This window comes from Accipiter gentilis, chromosome 3, assembly GCF_929443795.1.
Source record: "Accipiter gentilis chromosome 3, bAccGen1.1, whole genome shotgun sequence".
Taxonomy (NCBI): Eukaryota; Metazoa; Chordata; class Aves; order Accipitriformes; family Accipitridae; genus Astur; species Astur gentilis.
In genome coordinates this window covers 6784923-6806427 of record NC_064882.1, presented here as the reverse complement: position 1 = coordinate 6806427, position 21505 = coordinate 6784923, and the positions used below count along the sequence as shown (strand labels likewise).

The following is a 21505-nucleotide window of genomic DNA, read 5'->3' as shown; positions in this document are numbered from 1 at the left end:
AGAGTGGGAGAAGGTGCGTGGTTTCAAGCTTCCCTCCCTCCCTCCATACACATGTAGTCTTGAACCTGAGCCCAGTGTAGGAATTCAGCGTTTATTTTCTAGTCAGAATGAGAATGGAGAGTTTTATGCTATGGGTGGCTTTTCTTTTTCTTTCCTTCTCACTGTATTTCACTATGAGGTTTTCTTGACTCCCTGGAGACTGTGGAAATGATGGCATTCTATCCTTTCATGCAGTCACTAAAAGAGATACACAAAATGTTTGTTGCTGTCTTCCCCTTACTCTCTCAAAAATGTTATATTCTCTCCCTATGTCCAGTCTTAGGGATTGGTCTCTCATGAGGTGGAGGGAGGTTGGCAGCTATTGCTGTCCTGAGTGGCTGTATAGCACTGGGGCTAGATCTTAATTATTTTGACATGTTAATGAAGCTTAAAAAGATGAAGAATGTGAATCCTTTAAGAAGCTGTTTTGTGTCTTTAACTCTTAATCAAGGCCATGATCTCATGTAGAAAAATAGCAGAATCCAGCCAAAGAGTGCAGGTTTATATCAGCCGTGTCATGGATGCCCTGGGAGAATTCAGGTGAGTTGATGGAATTCTGAATTACAAGGAGAGCTCTTCTCATGCCCCTCTAAAGATACTTGTCACTTCCAGTTATAAGCAACTGAATGCAGGGTCTTTTAATTTAGCCAGTCTTGAAGTTAGTGTGAATGAATTTTCTGTATTGGGTACGTGTTTTTAGAAAACTTCAGCAAAACCAGCTCAGCCATTTTCAGAATGAGAGTAAAAGTAGTTCTGTTGCACCCACCTGTACCTGGGACTGTCAGTTAAAGTCTTTAAGATCTCATGAAGAGTTGGCTTCCGTTGATGCCTGTGTAGAGTGGATCGATTCTTGTATTCAGGCAGATGAATTGTCTACTCCTAGCTATAGATGCTGAACAGTGTAACTGACAAGAAAGTTGCTGTCAAAGGCTTTCTTTTTTGGTACCTAAGAGAGGAAGGAATGGCTAGAGGCCAAGAAAGGCAGCCCAGGAGAGACAGACAAGGCTTTGGTGGGTTGGAGTTTCTGTAATGTCTGGAATGTGGAAGCAAATCACTGCAATGAATAGAATGGGTTCTGTCCCCCCTCAAAATGATTTCTGAATTGTTTCTCTGAATACAAATACACAGGGGAATGCAAGAAAGGGAAGACAAATATATGATTCATATGAAGACACTAAGTTACTGGTACACTAAATTAAACAGACTAGTGTTCTGGGACACTAGTAATTAGTGTGTCTGGAAAACTCTTCCAGTTTGTTTAGTCTTCTAGATCTTACAAAAAAAAAAAAAAGGAAGAAAAATCAATGGACAATAGAAGAGGAGAGGGGCTACTTGTATTTGCAAGGTTGAAATGTGCATGTTAACACTTACTCTTGGGGAATTTTCTTTGAGCAGAGTTACCATCTGGAACCTGTATTCTGTTCCAAGAATTGCAGAGCCTGTGTGGCTTAATATGATGTCCAGCACCCTGGAAAAGAATCAGCTATGCCAGCGTTTTCTTAAAGAATTTACGTTTCTGATAGAACAGATCAACAAAAATCAGTAAGCTTCTCCCACCTCCTTTTTCTTACAAAAAAACAAACCAACAATCCCCCTCCCCCCCTCAAAAAACCCAACCTTTGTGTGCTTCCTAGTGCATGTGGATGTGTTAAAGCACTTAATATTCTTTTACTGGTGTTACTTCGGTCATATTCTTTTTCCTAGGTTCTTTGCTGCTTTGTTAACCGCAGTGCTGACATATCATCTGGCTTGGGTCCCAACGGTAATGCCGGTTGACCATCCTCCCATAAAAGCCTTCTCCGAGAAGCGCACATCGCAGTCTGTGAACATGCTGGCAAAATCCCATCCATATAACCCTCTCTGGGCACAGCTTGGTCAGTAGGAAATGGAAAGCTTCAGACCTCTCTATAACTGGCACCTTCCTGCATCCACTCCTCATATCTAAGAGCTACTTGTGATCCAGATCATGTTTGCTGATTTGCCTTGCTGTAAGCTGGGCAGAGCTATCAACAGATGTCTTGCACCTGGTTAAACAGAGCATTGGAGGCCTGTTTGCATAGCCTGAGTGCTCTGCTTTTTTCCTTGGTCCCTTGTCATCCTCTGTTACACTGCCTGGTTAAGTAACTTGGTATAGAAGTATGAAGATGGTGCAAGTGCTGTGAACGATCTGAGCAGTTTGGGAAGAACAAGAGGGAACAGACTGGATTGAGGGAAGTTCTCTGGGCCTTGGAGGCCCTTTGTAGTTGAAAGTGCCCTGGTTACCTCCTTTTATCTCTTTCTCACAGAGCTAGGATGGACACCAAGACAACAATAGAAATCTGGCAACTGGCAGTACCTCCATTCATTCACATTTATGTGAGTGGGCTTGGGCCAAGATTCTTCTTTCTATGCCCAGCTCCTCAGGCTGTTCTCTGACAAATATTTTATAGCTTATAAGTTATCTTGATACAGGGGATTCAATAACTGCTGTCAAATGAGTAGGTGAGTGAGAGCTGAGAGAATAATGCTGCCAGTGGTAAATCCTTGAAAATTCTTCCTCTTCTTGGCAGCAGCTGTGAGTCTGACATCAGATTGGCCTTAACTTTAACTGATATACTATATTGCCGTATAAAATAATACACATGCACACTAAAGCAATAATGTGACTTTTACACTGTGCTACTTGATTGTGTTTCTTGCTAATTGTCTCAGTTATGGTTGTTATTCTCAGCAATTTTTATGAAACTAAGAGTTGCTACCTTGGCCATGTAGTTGTAGTCGAAGTGTTTCCTGGTTTAGGATGTCTTTAAAATGTTATGCAGAGGAGTAATGGATTAGACTTGGAGGGGGAAAACAGAAGCTTGCTAGGGTGTTGAGGATGGAGCCAGGCCTGGGGTTACAAAAAACAGCTGGATTGGAGGCATGAGATCAGCAGTAGTTCTTGTGGTCACTCCCAAGAGCCACCACTGGTGACTAGTCAAGAATCTGTTTCTCTTCTTGCCTTCCCAGGCTGTATGTTCCTACCAGCATTGGACTAGACAAGTTCTCAGTGCTTGAACTCAAAATGCTTTCTGGTTTCATTTAGTTCTTGTAAAGCCTAAAAGCCATTATCTGGTAGTTGCAGTAACTGATAATGAAAGTAAGATGTTGCCCTCTGCTGGTCTCCTTCTTAAGAAAGGGGGCGGTGTGGTGTGTGAAATAAAAAATCATGGGGCTTAGTGCTTTAAAATGGAAATTACTTTTTATTAAGGAAAGGATTTTGATGTACCTGTCTTTCTACCTTCAGACCTGTGTTTTCATTACATATTACACATCAATTTTAATTACATACTGATACAACTGTACCACTGTCAGGAAGATATAGTACTGTCTCTTAAACATCAGCTTCAACCTAACAGCCTTAACAGTAGGCATTAGTATGTTTTGAAGACTACAAATTTGATTTTCTGTGCTGTCTTATTAGTAATGGTTTTATATAAAAGTCAATTGTGCAAATGAACATGAAGGCTGAATCTGATTTCCATAGCAACTGTATTCAACTCGAAACTAAAAAGATATCTTCCCATTTCCTTTCCAAATTTTTACTCTCTGTGGCCCACCAGCCATTGAGGTTAATTCTAGATAAGTAGTCTGAAGGCTACTTTCCAATACTAAGGAATGAATTTGCTGACAAGTTAGTCTATGGGCTATGGAGCTAGTTGCAAGGGTATTCTTAAGTGGGAGAAGACAGCACACTGCCACCACACCTTCCCAGTGCATTGCTGGCATCATGGGAGATGGCAGATTTTGGTGGGGGAGACAGTGAGAGCAGTGAAATTCCTGTTTTATTGATCCTTGTTTTGCAGGAATGGAGTCAGGAGCCTTACTCCTTTTGTATTTTGTGTGACAAAGAGGAGGCTGGGCATAAATGTGTTGTTTGGTGGTTCTCTTGGGGTTGGTTGGGGGTGTTTTGCTGGTTTAGTCTCTTCATGTTGAAACCAGAGGTCCCCTTGCCCTTGGTAGAAACCTTCCTGAAGCTCTGATTATGACTTACATTTGGTATTGCTTCTTGAGGTTTAGTACAAAATTCTGGTGGCAAACTCATTCCAGAACATTTGAGCAGCCCTGAACAAGGACTTAGCACCTAAAACAATCTGATAGGTTAGCAGGCAACTGATAAAGCCTCAAGCCAAAGAAGCCTGCTTTCAAGGTGAACACTTAACGGTGGCTAAAGAAAATTGAGCTTTTGGTGGCTGTCTCCCATCTGCTGGTAATATCAGTCACAGTTTGGTTAGGCAAAAGCAATTTAGTGGGTGTTCTCTAATGGGTATCAGGCGAAGGAAACTGGGTTAACTCAACCTGGTAATAGATATTTCTCGAGTTAACCCATCTTTGTCTGATAGAGCATGAGAATATTCCTTTATTGGCTATGTTTACTTCTCCCAGAACTTTAGAGTAGAAACTCTTCAGCTGATAGAGGATTATAGGCAGCTGGAAGATAGTTACCACTCTCCCAAACAAATATGTTGAAAGTAGGATGTGTATGACCTTAGTTCTGTTAAAAAAGCAGTTCTTCAGGATAAATGAGCTAGCAAATAGCAGTTCTTGGGGGGGACTCAGATTATGTTGTAGTAGCTACCTTTCATATTACAGTTGTATTTTAAGTAGTGAATATATTTGCTAGTTCTGCGCCACCCCCTGCCAAAGATAAATGTTCATGCTAGTGAGGTTAACTCCAAATACATAGAAGTGCATGTACCTTGCCCAATGTACATGCCTCTTTTTTCAGCACCTTATTTATTAAGCTAATATTGAATTCTTTTTTACTTTTTTGGTATCTTAGTCCTGAAAAATATAATTTAGATTTTATCTGTATGAAAATTTCTGTGTTTAACAGAAAAAGTGACTGCAATAAAAAAGAATAACTTTGTGGGAAAAAAAAAAGTAGAAAAATAGAAAATAGCATAGCTGGCTTCAGAGTTTAGCTGGATCTATATTCATCTTCACCCCCTGTTGTGTCAATTTCCAAGTGATAATATCTTGTAAGCATCATGTAAATAAAAACCTTAGTGGCTTTGAACAGAAAGAAACTGAGTAATAGCAGCTAATCCCTCACAAAAACACCAAAACCCTTCTGGACACAAGCCAGATATAACAAGTGCTAGGGGACTTCTTTTATTATTATTTGTTTTAAACTTTTATGAACTTACTGTAAAAGAAACTGTCTGATTGTGTCCATAGTAAATGCTGTTACAAAATGTGTTGAATATACTGTTTAGTATAGCTTATATCACAACCAAACATGAGCTGTGAAAATTTTTTTTCCCTGTATAGGTGATCTCTATGGTGCCATAGGCTCTCCAGTTAGATTGACCCGAACCGTTATTGTTGGAAAGCGCAAGGAGTTGGTGCAGCGTTTGCTTTATGTTCTAACTTACTTCATTCGGTGCTCTGAGCTGCAGGAAAATCAGCTGACATGGAGTGAGAAGGCTGGGGAAGGAGAGCAAGTGCTAAATGGAAGCAAGATCACAACTGCACTGGAAAAGGGAGAGGTAGAAGAGTCTGATTATGTGGTTGTCACTGTTAAAAATGAACCTGCACTTGTGCCTCCAATCCTACCTCCAAAGAATGAGGGAAGTAAGAACAATAGTATTGCAGAGTGGGCACATGACCAAGAAAGCACTCATGCTGTCCCAGCCTCTTCAAAAGAAAAGAGAGAAGCAATAGGAAAGGCCAGTCAGAACTCTGAAGCATCTGTTGACTGTCTAACTAGCAGTTTCCATAAAGGAGCAGCCGATGGTAAGAAAAGAACTGTCACTGATACAGGAATCGTATCCTACCACTTTGAAGAGCCATCTAAATTGGAGGATTTAATGGATATAAAGAAGAACAAGAACCAGAATGAGAGAAAAGTAGAAAAGCAATTGTCTAGTAGGTCATCTGCCTTACCTTGTCCTGAGAGGTCTGGCCACAGGAATTCACACTTAGAAAAAGTCACCTTTCAGATTGGAAGTTCTGCATCACCAGAGTCAGACTTGGAAACTCATAGAAGAGAAATGGAAGAAAATATGAAGGCGTTCAGAAAAAATCCAGAGGTGATACATTGTGCTTCAAGTTCCACAAATCTGACCGTGGATGCATCCCAGAATCAAAAAGAAAGTTGTGAAGCTGCCTTTATACCTTTCAGTAAACATAATGTTTGTTATGCACAAATCCCACCTTGTGAAGGGAAGGAGAGTATACTTAACCAACATATGGAAAGTAAAGGAACTGAAATTAATTTAGTGAACACAGTATCTAGAGAACCACTTTTGCCCACAGATAACATGGAAACTGTAAAATTGCCAAGCCTGAAAGAAACTAGAATTTTATGCTCTGGCAATCTGGAGAACTATTCCTCTGGCTGTGTAGAAGTAGTTTCTGCTGTCAAACCGGATTCCCCTAAAGTAGGTGCTAAAGATGTCCCCTATGGGGATGCTGGAAGGAAAATCCCCTTCAGACTTGAAGGGGACATTCCAAGGAATGAGAGTTCAGACAGTGCTCTTGGAGCTAGTGATGAAGAAGGTGATTGTTGTGTCCCTGATGAAGTGCATCATGATAATGTCAGCAAAAGACTTGAAGAGTTTGCAGAAGTGGAACTTCCTTTACCAAGGTAAAGAAGTTTAATTTGGAACTAAATGGAGTCAAAAGCAGTTGCTACTTTAAAGATGTTCAGGGTTTCAAGTCTGAAATCCTCTGGGTGCTTGACTAAGTTCCTTGCACACAAATCCATAACAGACACTGATGTAGCTGGGATTCTTGTAAACAGACTTGGCAAAAAGAAAACCAAGATAGAGCAGGTTTAGGTAGTGAAGTTTTGTGACAAAGGTGTTCTTGAAATGTCTAATAAAAAGTGATCAAGCATTTTTTTTATATAAACTGCCTGAAACATTTAATGTAGACATGTAGACAGACCATCTGAGGACAAGCGAAACTTAGCTTTGCTTAAACTGATAACTGTTTAGATTTGACATATTTGACAAATCAAAGACAGATTTGAAATAAATAAGGGCATCCTATTTGAAAACTTTAGAGCTTTACAGGTGCAGTGAAGTTTGCTAATGCTTAAGGTAGGCAGCTAGAAAGAGTTTGCTTCCTGGGCTGAGTTGGAGAAAACTCAAATTTAGCAAATCTGTTAGCTGCAGAACAGGGAGCTCATACATACCACAAGCTTTAATACTTGTAGATTTGCCTTTTCATAAATTTGAAGGAATCAATATGTTGTTAAAGTTCAGCTTTTAAAATCTATGTTTCAAAGAGCACCAGTAATTGGCTTACTGTATTTAGAGTACAATTGTTGATTAATACTTGTAGTAGAAGCAGGAGTGATAAACCAAACTTTGCATTCATGTAAAATCTGAATGCAGTCTGTCAAGCAAAAATCTTACCTGCTTTGTATTTCTGTCTTTCAGGTCAAATACAATCAGCAGTCAGTGCATGAAAAATTTTGGAAGATCACTTCTAGGTGGTTACTGTCATACATATATACCTGATCTAGTGCTGCATGGAATAAATAATGATGAAAAACTCAAGCAGTGTCTACTAGCAGACCTACTTCATGCAATGCATGTGAGTTAAAGTACTCTTCTGAGTCATAGTAGGAGTTGTGATATTACTGAGATCTACAGAAGCAGGTCCTTTGAATAGGTTTCTTTCTACTTACCTGTTCTTAACAGCCACACCTGACATGTCTTCCTTCTTGAAAGATGTAAGCCCTTAATTGTGTGCAAAGCCTGTTCACACAAGAATCACGTGTGCTTTCCCTTATACTCGCTTAAGGCTTCTCTTCAAAGATAAACACAAGGAAAATTGTTTGCAACTTCAACTTACAAACAAGGAGAAAAACCTCAGGCTGCTTCTCTTTTTAGTCACAATAGCAGACAGAATTATCTATGTTTCATAAAAATGATATGCAAGTTGAAACATCTTATTTTACCACTTACTGGCATGTGTTGCAAGGGAGATGAAGTTTTGTGGAGGCCTATATTATACTAGACTGTAGCAGAAGTGACTGACTACAGAAAGTAACTGTCTATAGGTAAGAACTTTGCCATGTTCTTACTCTACTTTTAGGTACTCCTGAATTATATGATTAATTTATAACTAACCTTTCACTAAAGTAACTGTGTGACCTTAGTATGCAATTTTAAATGTTTATCTAGTAATTGTCAACAGCTTTTCTCTTATAGCAATTAAGAATCATCCTGCTGGAATGAGTTCATGTACTATCTGAAAGAGTGATGTGTGTGTATGTAACTTCTTTAAACAGCATCAGACTGGTCTAATACAATACTGTCCCTTCATACATACCCTGTCTTGATTGTGCATAGTGAAATCCCTCACATATCTCTGAAACGTTAAATATACTTTCACCATCACCGGATCAGTATATTTGTTACTCTTTTCATTTTGGAAGAAACTTATCTTTTCAGGGAAGGTGGAATACTTGAAGAAAAAACATTGGAGTAGTGATTTGGAAGCACTACTTAAACTAAATTAAATGCCTTGATCAAATTGGCAGTTAAGACTTAACTGACCTGATGCTGCTGAATGTAAACTCTGTCACTGAAGTTGGTATTCCTTGTCATTTTTGAGATGCCTTTGGTTTCCTATTGGACAAAAACATCATTGGATGACTTTTTTTATTCCCTGCCTCAGTGTGAATAAAAGTGGAACCTCAAACTAAGTTGTGGAAATGTATATGAAAGTGTCACATAATGTTTGTATTTTGTATCTGTTGCAGCATCCAGTGCTAGATGAGCCCATAGCAGAAGCCGTCTGCATTATTGCAGACACAGATAAGTGGAACGTACAAGTAGCCACAAGCCAGAGAAAGATGATGGACAATATGAAGTTAGGCAAGGATGTTTTGGTTTCAAGTCAAGTATCCAGTTTATTGCAGTCTATTTTACAGCTTTACAAACTCAACGTCCCAGCTGACTTTGTAAGTATTTCTTTACTGAAGACTGAAGGTAATGAAAATTGCTTAGCTTAGATAGCAAACGCAGAGTTTTGTGCACCCTGTTGCTATGCCAATGAACTAATGCCTGAAATAATGCAGAGCTGTTACAACATATTTAAAAGAACGCATGCTACAGTCCAATAACAGATACTGTTTTATCTGTAATTTACATCTAATAGATCAGAGTTAACTACTCCAAAATACATATGCCAAAACTAAAGTTGTTTTAGGCAATTTTAGCATGGTCCTTCTGTTTATGAGTAGGACTCGTTAAATTTGGCTTTTATTTTTTTGGTTTGTATAGTTTCCACACTTCTTTACTCTTTATGTTGTTGAAGCTTCTATCTACCCAAGCCTGTTTCTAGCATACAACTTTCTATTCTTGGGCTTTCTATTCACCCTCATGCAGTGGATGCCTCTTCTTTCCTCCCCAAATAATTGTGCCTCTGTGGGTTTACTTGACCCTTCTGTTTCATGCACATTTTAGCCAACCCCGTCATCAAGTGCTGTCTCAGCCTTGCCAATGCCGCCATAGGATTGCTGGGAGGAGACTGAAACCTGAAAATGCCTGGGGGTTGGGTGGGTTGCAGCAGGGGATGTTACTTTGTCATACTGCATACTCCCTAACCCACAACATCCTTTCCTGTCCTCATTAGTAGTGGAGTTCAGAGCAAATCAGTAATGCTCGTTTTGCTGATTACAACAAAATTACCCATGAGTCTGACAGTGGTAATTATAATACAGTTTTTAATGCACGATTGTATGTGAGGGGAGATGGGGTGTTTTTTAGTAGTTGCTGCTTTTTCAATTAACAGAATTGTTTTGTCCTTCAGCAGATAGCCTTGAGAAACTTTGTAGGAAGCCTTTTTGTAATGACTGTGCTAGCAGATGGAAGACAAAGATACAGCTGAACACTAACAGCTGTAAATGGTATTAGTTGGCAGTGTTTTGGATAAAATTGGTGGTATTGATTATCTAAGTTCTTGCAGTCAAGTGGTAGGCAAAATATGCGGGTACATTGTCAATGATGTCTCTGGATTCTTCTGGGCATTGAAACATATGCAACTTCTATGTCCTAACATTTGCACAGTAACACCTTAAATTCTGGCATTTTTAAACTGAATAGTTGATTCTGCAACTGAAGTGTTCTTTCCAATGTTGCCTTGGGGTTTGTGTATGCAATTTCTGTATGCTTTGTTTGGTGTGGGAGGGGTTTGTAGGTGGAATGTTTTTCAGGATTTTTTTATTTCCTTTTTCTTACAAAAAGGAACAGTGAAGTGACAGTGCTAGTGGCTTGTATATTTTTTATAATCCACATTAGAGACAGTTTGATCCTTCTGTCAGTGTATTTTACAGCTCTTTGCTAAAACAGAACCATTGGTGCATTGAAGTTAAGTGTTCCACTAAACTCTAGGGGGAGAAGTGTGACTTTTTTATTGTAGTGATTCTGTTGATTTAAATTTTGACAAAAATATATGTACTAATATCGATCAGACATGAGCATAATGCAGTATGTTTGAAGTTTCCTTTAGGAGTGCATGTTTCTTTACATGCAGTTACTGTTCAGATTAATAAGTTTTGGGGGTTTTTGTGGTACAACAGAAAGCAATACCCAACTTGAGACTGGATGAAAGGCAAGTGGTGATATCTTTGTTGTGGCACTTCAGACTGGTAACCATACTGCAGAGGGCTTTGCAGTATGCCAGGGTGAGAGGGAAGTGATGATCACAACTGCTGCATGTCAGCAATATGTCAAAGGTTTTACCTACACCTTTAAACTAATTTTAAGCTCCTTTTCTGTTTTTAGAAGTTACTTGACTTTTATTTCTTTTCCATTTAGTCAATGAGAAAAGCTGCAGAGGAAGCTAACGTAAAAAAAAACCACCTTCTGTACCTCTCTTAATGTGGACACTTTTTAACAAAATGGATTCATGTACCAAGCTTATGATTCTTTGCTGGCATTCAGGAGGAGCAGATAATTTTATGTAAAGAATGTTTCTTTTAGAATAATGTGAGATTTGGCCTTACTTACTCCCTCACAACTTAAAATAATAAAAATCTATAATCCTTTAGCATGAGTACTGGAACTGAAATATATTGAACTTCTACTTTGTGAACCAGCTGCATGCTCCCCCGAACCACTGAGGAAGTTCACATAGGCTTTTTGCATTAGGATTACCTGTAATGGAAAAGATAAGAATGTTTCCCTTTCAGCTAGAATCAGAATTGTCATTATTATAATGACTTGAGTGAAAACTTGCTTGAAGCAAATAGATCAAACTACTCTCAAAAATCTCTTGCCTTCTGCCACTGGTGGCAGTGATCTTATTCTACTACTATGTAGTATGTTTTTTAAAATGCCTCTTTATCTTCTGTGATTAAGACCTGATGTAAACTCAGAGAATCATTAAAAATCTTTATCTTGCTCCAGACCATCAGAAGAATACATGGCAGGCTACTGACAAGCATGAGTCTTTTTTTTGCTCACTATTTTGTAATTAGCAAAACTGGTTTCGCAGGACCTCATTTCTAATACTTATGGTTTTCATTCAACTTGAAAAGTACATTGGGTGATGGCCTGAAGCTGTTTGCTCCTGTTTCTAATTGCTGTCTATGCCTACCGGATGATTATACATTTGATAATGTGAGGTTCTCCTGCTTTCATCTCCTGGAGTTTGGAGAGCTAAACTAATTTAACTTTTTTGAAGTGGTTATCCCTGTGGAAAGGAGAAGTATATCAAATTGAATGTGCCTTTTGTCCTAGAACAAAGTACCTGTTAAGACATCCTACCTACTGACCTTGTTTTACCAAAAAAATCCCTCTCTTTTTGAAGCTAAGGTTCATCTGCTCTCCTGCAATTGGTGTGTGAGAAACTACCATGCATCACATGACTGTATTTAAAAATAATATGCATTTCTAGCATGCTACTGCTGAAAGAAAAGGGGAGTGATTAAATTGGTATTTCAACTTGAACCTTTTGGCAAACAGCATCAAAGGTTTAAACAATTTTAAACTAGAAGCACCTAGGACTAATAAAAACAAATGCTTAAAAAGGATTTGTTACCTAGCTTCTACAGTAAAGTAGTGAGCAAAAGAGCTATAATTTTATGATGAAAAAGACAATGGTGTCTTCCACTTCTTGAGCCTTAGTTTCTTGAAAGGTAGATCCCTAGAGCTAGAGGGCTAATTTTAGGCCGTGTTGTCTAAACTGAGTCTTTCAGAAAAAATAGTACTGACATAAAGATGTCTTGATCCAAGTATTCTGGTTTGATTCTTAGTAAGATGTCTCAAGTGTCCTTGAACTTGGTTAAAATCATTTAAGTTAGGAGAAACACTGGCTGACTTCAGTGGGAAACGGGTGTGCAGGTTGTGCAACAACCTTGCTGCCCAAGAAAGCTGGAATGCCCTAATTCTATGAGGAGGCTCCCCTTTGACGGGGTAGTGCAACTTTTTAATGTTGCTAGCACAGCTGTAACAAAACCAATTGACTTCTGGATTTTGGAACAGAGATTTAGTTTGAAAGGTGTTCTAGCTAAGATAAAAGCTAAAAAGATATGCTTACATTTCTGTAAAATTTTGCATGTGGTTGCTAAAGCCATTCTGAGGTTTTTGGTCTGTGTTTACAGTGCATAATGCATCTTGAGGATAGACTACAAGAGATGTATCTCAAAAGCAAAATGCTTTCAGAATATCTGCGAGGACATACAAGAGTGCATGTAAAAGAACTAGGAATTGTTTTGGGGTGAGTATTGCAGGTATCGGTCTTAACCAATGGCAAAACTTGGGGCAGCGCATTTTCCGTTTCAGTTTCTGAATGCTCACATCTTGTTCCCATGAGGACTTGTTGCTTACTTCAAGTTCAGCACTCTCCTCTTTCATGTGCCTAATAAAGTGTAAAAATGGCTTCTGCTGAGCTGTCTGGAAATCAGGAGGAGACAGCAAGAACAAATTACTTGTCATTCTTAAATCTTCAGAATGAAAAAAGTTTGGATTTTGGTCATTAGGAGGTTATCCACACATTCATACACACTCTTTCTGTCTTGATCTCCTTAATGAAAACTTCATCCCAACAAATACTTGAGAATTTTTGGAAGGTTAGGTGGTGCAGTTGTATCTTGAGGGGGAAGAGGGTTTCTCAAGAAGCAGGTGTAGGAAAATAGACATGTGTCCTGTTTGGCAGCTGCCTTCTAATAATGCTATTTGATTGGCATACAACCTTTAGGGATGCACCTGCTGACAGCAGAAGAGGGGCAAGGGGTAAGGAGTGAATACACATTCCCAAGAATACGGGTTTTAGCACTGTAGGTAAAAATTTCTCTTTATCCAGACTGTTCAAGATGTCATACTGAGAAATGTAGCTGTAAATAGTGAAAACCTGATATAAGCACTTTTCTCAGTGTGTGTGTATGTGTATAAATATATACATACATCCTGGCCTCTGAGCAGCTTTACATTTGGAAATGGTTGGAAACTAACGATTGCATTTGAGAGACGTTCATGGTACCGTTATTGCATAATAATAATTCCAGCTTTTGGTCATTTTTTGTAATAAAGTGCTACTATATGGTGAACTGAGTTATATTCAAAACATGAAATGCAAAGTCTTCGGTAAGCTGATGTTTAGTATCTTCTTAAAGTGGGTGTATTGGTGCCTACTGGCTGGTAAGACTACAAGCTGAGGCTTATGGTTTAGCAAATAACTAAAAGTTTTTATTTAAACCACAAAAGATTATATACCACAAAGTGTAATACTGCTATCTTTTGACTTACATGGTAGCATACTTCTTGGTTTTAAAGATTATTACCTACCTTTACTGGTATGTTATGAGTAATGGCAATAAATAACAATGAAACAATGAACTCAGTCATAGCAAGGCTCTTCCAGTTTCTTTGAAGTGGATGAAAAATAGCTTCTTGTGTTTCTCTTCTTTTGTGAAGGTGACTGTATATTTAAAAATCTGTCTCTCTTTTTAATTTCTAGGATTGAATCCAATGACTTGCCTCTGTTGGCTGCTATAGCAAGTACTCATTCCCCGTATGTTGCTCAAATACTCTTATAAATTAAAATCTCAGGATAGTCATTCCCTTAAAATAAAATAAAGAAAATGGGAATGTTGAATGAAGAACAGAGGTGCCAAACACTGGTAAAGGGGAACACTGAGGAAAGCAGGTGATGACTGTACATTCTACCACCTTCTGATTCTGATTTCAACCGGATGTTTTATCGGAGGACTTCAGTTTACATAATGTAAAAGGCATTCAGGTTTTTCTTACAGTCTCACTTCTGACTTAAATCAAGAAAGTGACTGCATCCTTGCATCTTATTTTTATTCAAAGGACAAAAGTTAACACTATGTGGCAGACCAGGAGCTGCCGTCCAAAACGCTGCTCAAAACCATGAAGTAACAGTTAAAAGAACAAGTGGGCTAGAATGAGTTTTGTAATACTACACTTGTGTGTGTGGTGTGGTGTATGTTTCTTTGCTGGGGAGGAGGAGGAACTGTAAACTATGTATATAGCATTCCTGTACACAAGTGTATTGGATGGGACTTGATTTTCTTGCAGAACATACGCATGATTTTGTATAGTAGAAGTGGTGGGCTCAGAACAAGGAACCTGGATTCAGCAGCCAAATGTTATGTGGGAATGGAGGTGTGCATGAGGTGATGTGACTTTTTCCTTCAAGGACAAGAGGTTAAGAAGGTTATGGCTGCTTCTGTTTTAATGAGGAGGCATTTAGATGAGCCCATGGCTAGAAGTGGAATGGAATGGACTTCCGAGATAGGGATTTTGTGGGAAAGCCTTATGGAATTTCTGCTCCAAGTTTACATTTGTTGCTGATGCAACTTCAATAACTGTTTTGAGTTTCTGTATGACTGTAGTCCTGGGAAATAAACCTGTGTCTTAGTATCATCAAGTATTACTATCTCCGAGGAGTATGAATTTGACAAACTTCTGTATAATACCAGTGCTGTTACTGCGTGTCTGTGCGCAGGTACACCAAGCAATTGGCACAAACTGAAGACAATCTTATTGGGGGAATAAAAGATAACAAACAACCCTTCACCAAACATTTAGTCAAAGTATTACTTTCTCCAGCAACTAGTTGTCACTTGAAGTAGGAATAAAAGAGGAGCATTGTTTGAAGTGAAATGTAGGGGGCAAACCCCAATATTTGATATTACTATGAATGTTTGCAATTACCCTTTCTGATTCTACAGAAATCTTGAACTATCATCTGGGTGCCTTTCCTTAATAGGTTAACTACTCTGAGACCAGAAACTACTTCTCCACTAGTTGATACTGGCCTTCTGTGTTTCTAGAAAGCAAAATAAAATTTTGTATTTCACTGTTTTCATGTGGTTGATAACATGAATGTAAAAAAAAGAAAAATTACTTTTTTTTTTTGCATAGAGCACTGTTAAGCTGGATATGAAACTATGGACCAGACTGAGGAGAGAACAAAGGATCAAAAAAAAAAAAATTCTTAAAGAAATGGAAAAGTCAATGTTGGACCGTTCTGTTGTGAGCCAGCATGAATAAGGTGTCTGAAATTGTCAGCTTGCAAGCAAATTGCTAGCAACACAATTGCTTGGGAATAGTGAATTCTAGTAAGAAACTCCTGGTCACTGGTTGTGAGGTCTCCTCAATGGTGATTACAGATTTTTTTTAACACTGAAGGGACACACTTTTATTAAAGTGTTTTTATTTCCTACTACCTTGATGTTTGGACTTTTCTACAGTAAACTTTCAATGATTTGAAATAATGAAATGTGCATATTGTGAATTGTTTAAATGTGATGGGGGTCTTGATTAACCTTGTGTTGCTTTTTGAGGGAAATAAGTAGACTGACCTACTGTGAAGAGAGTTTGTTTCCAAGTGAAGGGATTCTTAATATTCTGATACAACACTTCTAAAGCTGTTCCTTATATGCTGGGTTTCTGACCTGACATTCCAGATGTTTCTTTTATTGCATTTTCGTACTTGTCCCTAGTATTCTGCCTAAAAAGGTTAAAATCTTTCTATGGTTCAGGTTTTCTCCTACTGCTTATAGTTAAGCAAACTTTTCATATCTTTGGTCTGTGTATCCTTCTGTCTGCTGGAAAGTAAACTTACCTCTGCATATAGCTGTTAGCAGATATCACTCTCTATTCCACAAGGTTAAGACAAAGTAAGAACCATAGAGCAAGTCGCATATTCCTAAACTACCCCTGTGATGGAGAATGTGTGCGTGCGCATGTGTAAGATTATGAAACTGCTTCCCTGAGTGTATATAGAAACCCTCATGTACTTTTCTTTATTTCATGTCACTCTTAAATAGTAGCTGAGTTCATTAATAGTCAATTCCAGTTCTCTTAAAGTATTAGTTGGGTTTTTATCTGAACAGACTGACAATTCTTCAAAGAAATATGTGCTAATATACAGATATGTGCTTTTATTATCATAGAATGTACAAAGAAAGTCAACGGTCAGGCAATGTTCAGTGATTTCAAGACTAATACCATGATCAGTAACACCTGATTTTACTACATCAAGTATTTAAAAAAAAAAAATAAAATTAAAAATCTGCCTTTTGGCAAGACGTCAGATTAACCTAGGTGGCATGTGAGCCAATGGTCAAAAGCACTTGGATTTTCTTCAGCCCAGGCTAAAACTTTATAGTTCTTGCTGCTTTCTCTAACATTTTGCTGCTCTTCAGAAATTACATGATGAACTATCTTGTTCTCATAGTTTTGGTTTTGGGGAAAAGAAAATCCAGAATGAAAGCTGTTTATTACCTTTAAAAGGCTTTAGACTAAAGTTACATATTTTCCCCTCTACCAAATGTACTACCTCAGTTGACAGGATTCCACCTTCTAGGGCTTTTTTTTGACTCTAAGTCTTTAACTTGTTTTTGGTAGCATCTTGCTGTTTATGTAAATTAGTGTGGCATGATAGGGCAGTAAGTATTTACAGATGTGTTGTTAGACATTTTTAAGGCATGTTTCTGGTTTTATTTCAATAGGATGAAAAGTGATATGAATGTACAAATGTGTTTAAAATTTATAATGTAGCTTAATTTTCAAATATTCCAAAGTTGGTTTTATCAGTATTACATAGGGGTTTTTTGTAAACTTAATACATTCTTGGTTAAGTGGGAGTGCACAGTCTTTCCAAAATCCCACATAGATGCAGTTTACACAGTGCAATTTAAAGAATGTATGCTTTTTTTCAGGCAAGACTAAACCTTCACACACAGAGGGGAGGAATGAACTGCTAAATTGTAGTATGTAATCTAAATGAATTCTTTAACCCCAAACAATACCAAGATCTAAACATTTTGATTTAAATAGGTACTCGCTGAACTAAGGTATGCAACTTTTTTCTGCCAACAGGAAATGAGTTGACAAGGATACTGTAATTCACGTTTCTAATGACAACCTCCAGAGTTATAGACTGATCTTCCCCACTCCCTACTATATGCATCTTTACTCTTAAAGTCAAAAACCCTTTTCAGACACACCAAACTCTTGTATATAAAGTTTACACAAAATGATCGCTTATCTCTCAAGTATAAGTTCTACTTCAGTTAAAAGGGCCCAAATCAAAATTGAGTCTGAACTGCTGAATATACTCTAGACTTTTTTTTGAGGTCAAGTGGGCTAATTTGACATACATAGCAGGTTTCCATAGTAGAAAAAAAATGTGTGTTGCTATTGCATGTTTGGAGAGCATAGGCTTTTTTAGGAATGACTGAATACCAATGTCAAACTACATGGGTTTTTTTCTTATAGTTGTTTATGTACACTATCATTTTGGTCTATTTCTTTGCGGCATTTGGTGCAATAAACTTTCTGAAATGAACATTAAGTGGTGTTTGGTATCTTACTTTTTAAAACTTACTTCTGAAATAGCTGTCCTTGGTGTTGTAGCTGAGATCTAATAGTGCATGGACAGCCGATAACCCATTAGTGGAGTACGTAAATGTTGCGAGAAATGTCTAACAGGAAGGCTTCACAACATTTGGAACCTGATTGAATGCTATCAGCATCTTTGGAAGCTTTACCTCACTTATATATGTAAACAGGAGTGTGAAAACTAACTGCAAAAAATAATGGAAAGTGAAGACACTGACTGTTGGAATAGGTCCTGTAGAGGTTCCATACACCTGTGTGGCTGGCACTTAGCTCAAATGCCTACGAAAAGAACTATCTGAAAAATGTGTTGCTACTATGTAATATATCCAATTTTAAAAATTACTCAACCTAACAGGAATGAGTGACACCTTGTGTCTACTAGATTATGAATTAGTTTAAAATAAAGAGGTCTTCAATTTTTGTCAATCTCTCCATGACCTGAATTTCTATTTAGTGTTCTCCAGCTTATTGGAAGGTCCTTATTTACAAAATAAAAATGGAGAGGAGATGATCGACTGTAATTATGCTGAACATCTTTGAACAGGTCTGAGGTATAGTCTGGTTTGTAGGGTGTAAGCACTTCTTACCTGTAGACTGAAATGTTTGAGGTTTGCTTGTTTGTCAGGCTAACAAGGATTGGAAATAAAGCAAAAGCCCAGGAACTTTGGCATCAAGGGCTTTTCGCAGTGCTCTGAATACGGCTTTCTGGTCTGGCTGTGGTAACTATCAACTCTAGAGCATTTGGAAATAAATCTGCTTTTTTTTCATGCTCAAAGGTGCTTAAAAGCTTGCATGCACGCACTTGAAATAAGGAGGAATGTCTGTTGCATTGTCTACTACAACTGCTGTTTAATTTGTGCTCCTGTTAGTACTCCTGCACAAATGGTGACCTGTTATAGAGGTCAACCAGATTTGGTGTTTGAGAATGAAAGTTCTTTAGCGTGAAAAGTGACGGTGCTGTGGTGAGCTGTAACCTCGCTCCAGCTCTCTTCTTGCCAAATTGTGTAGCCGCTTCCCTCTCTAAGTCTATGCTTTCATGAGAAGGCTTGAAACAATTTAATAGCTAACCCCTATAACAACGGGAAGACCCCATTACTCTGTCCAATCTTTCCTCCTGTCATGCTGGCTGCATCTGCAAGTTGCTTATGCTGTGGCTTGCTCTGTTGCTCATTGAATCACTCATAGCTAGGTGCAGCATGTTTGCAGAAAAAAAAAGGCTGCTGATGGTTGTCTGCTGGGTTAACAAGTGGAGTTTGGCTCCAATAAGTGCTAGCATAAGGGCAGGGGAAGAGATGGGACCCCTCAGCTAGGAACAAGAGAGAAAAGGAGTGAGATTTCTCCAGCTCCTGATCTCTTTGATACTTGTGGGCCATTGGCTGGCTCAGCGGTTTGTGCAGGGCAGCAATCTGGGCTTCCAGCCAGGATTTTAAGACTCCAGGAAGCTACTCTGCTCTGACTTCACTACTTTTAAAAAAAATCTGTAGTTAAGCTTTTGGTCGTATCAACTGGTTTAACTTTTTTCTAAAGGGCACCTAGCCAATCTCTTCCAGAATTCATATGATTGGGACTGTGGCAAGTTAGCTAGAGGCAGATGCACAGGCCGATGGGTATAAAATGGCCAAGCACTGGGAAAGGGTGGAGACCTGTATTAAATACTTACGCGGTATGGCTGACAGGGCTGCCAAGGAGCTTTTAGAACTGACAGCTGCAAAAAAGAAAATAATACCTAGATTTGAAAAACTCTCAAACTCTGCAGTTGAATTCCATGCTTTGGTCAAAAGATGTGACTTGAAATAATACAAATATTAGCGGTGAACAACTGATTTAACCATTTTCCCTCCTATGTAAATGGCAGGGAGCATGAGAACCGATGAAGAGATTCTTCTTATATGTAATGAGGAGTTCAAAGCTACAGCAGGCATAAGGAAATGTGAACTATATCATGAAGTAACTAAGTCTCGTGCCAGAATTCTGCCTGTCTTCTCCCTCCTTTTCTTTCTAAATGCAGAAGTCATATAACATAGCAAAGCTTTCTGCTAGTCATCCATGCACCATTATCTTTGGTTTTCCATACAGATATGGTTGAAGAGAGCATGTCTGAACATATGAAACAGGATTTTAGACATAAAGGACATGCAGCTGAGTGACAAACCATGAGACTGTGACATACAAGGTTTCCAATCCCATATAAAATTAGCTTAAGCAGCCACATGCCAGTAATCCCCATGCTGGAAAATGACTCTTATAATAGTTACAGTCAGTTGTCTGTCTGGCGCTATCCCAAAGCTAAAACAGTTTAAGCAGTATGAGTAGAGTAGCATTTTGTCTTGAAATCCTAAAGGTCAACACAAGGCCAAAGGGCTTAAGAGTGACAGTCAAGCACTTAAAAATAAATATAATCTCATAAACTGGATTTCTTCCGTTTGGAGCTACAAGAGCCATTCCACTGTGATCTGACAAAATAGTGGTTGAGAGAGAGCAGGCTCCCCTGAGGAAGGAGTTTCCCACCAAGGAAGAAAGCTCGCGCTTCTACGGGCAGAGAAACGTTTGTGAATGTGGAAATACGAAGTGACACTTAGGTCTGCTTGAGATCTCCGGGAGTGGCTGTGCTGTCTGATAAGAGTGCTGTGGGGTCAAGGGCTGGGATATTTGGCTCACAAAAATGTTTTCCCTTCCATTGAGTTGAAGTCTAAGCCTGTGTATAACAATATTCTTTCAAATAGGACCTTAACTACCGTTTTTGCTTCATTTTACTACCTCATCTCTTTTTCGCTAGGCAAAATGAGCCTGGGGAGTTTTCTCCTCTTCTCTGCATGTTACTGTCACATAAATGTTTTAATTTTTCATTTTCTACAGTATTGTATCACTTTTCTTTTTTTCTTTTTATGACCTGCACAGGTCCTGTTAGCCTTAAAATGGACAAGTCTCCTAAATTGTTCGCTTCAGCTTTGAAAAATATAGGGGGTTTGAATTGAGCATTTTTTGTTGAACTATTTGTGATTCCCTAGAACATGCAACTTTTTTGACCTTGAAACAGGGCTGCACCATGAGCAATGTGAAATTAAAAATCACATTTGCAAACCATTAGCTCCTCCTGCCCTCTAAGGGACTGGCTCCTGTAAGGGCACTACTGTCACGGTGCAACAGCTTTAATCCTTTAGGTTTGTTTCCAATAGAGAAGGTATACCTTACCTTTTCATTTGGGAAGCAGAGGTGCCTGGGATGCCTGAATCATTGCAGCTTACTGTGTAGGTGAAGACGGCCTTCCTGGCTGCCTGAGTCCCAGGCCAGCCTGGCCCTTGCATTGTGGCCTTGTCATTCAAGAATAGAGGGAGCGGGCTGCCTGGCACGGGGATAAAACAAACACGGAGTTTGTGCTGAGGGAAAGCTAATTTTTTTCTTTTGCCCTGCTGTTTACCGTAATTGCACTTCTGGCAGTCTCCTGTAAGGGTTTGATGTCCCTAACATGAGAGGATGACTGAATCCGATGGCTTGTTGAGCAGGGTCCTCTGCATGCCTGCCTGATGCAATTGCCAAAGTGAGCGACGAACTGACCTATCTCAGCACAGTACAACTGGGGACATAGCTTAGACACCAGCGTTTCAAGT

General features: G+C 38.8%; 1 protein-coding gene across 4 annotated transcripts in view; it reads left to right on the top strand.

Moving 5' to 3' along the window:
* FNIP2 (folliculin interacting protein 2) overlaps positions 1 to 17844 on the top strand; it is a 52652-nt gene extending 34808 nt beyond the window's left edge. For all 4 annotated transcript variants that reach the window (XM_049833521.1, XM_049833513.1, XM_049833503.1 and 1 more), the window contains 8 exons: positions 491 to 579; positions 1435 to 1581; positions 1744 to 1913; positions 5332 to 6649; positions 7449 to 7605; positions 8780 to 8980; positions 12626 to 12741; positions 13981 to 17844. In XM_049833521.1, the coding sequence (XP_049689478.1) occupies positions 491 to 579; positions 1435 to 1581; positions 1744 to 1913; positions 5332 to 6649; positions 7449 to 7605; positions 8780 to 8980; positions 12626 to 12741; positions 13981 to 14059 (2277 nt within the window). In that variant the 3' untranslated portion in view covers positions 14060 to 17844. The remainder of the gene's footprint in view (positions 1 to 490; positions 580 to 1434; positions 1582 to 1743; positions 1914 to 5331; positions 6650 to 7448; positions 7606 to 8779; positions 8981 to 12625; positions 12742 to 13980) is intronic.
* The last annotated feature ends 3661 nt before the right edge of the window (positions 17845 to 21505 follow it).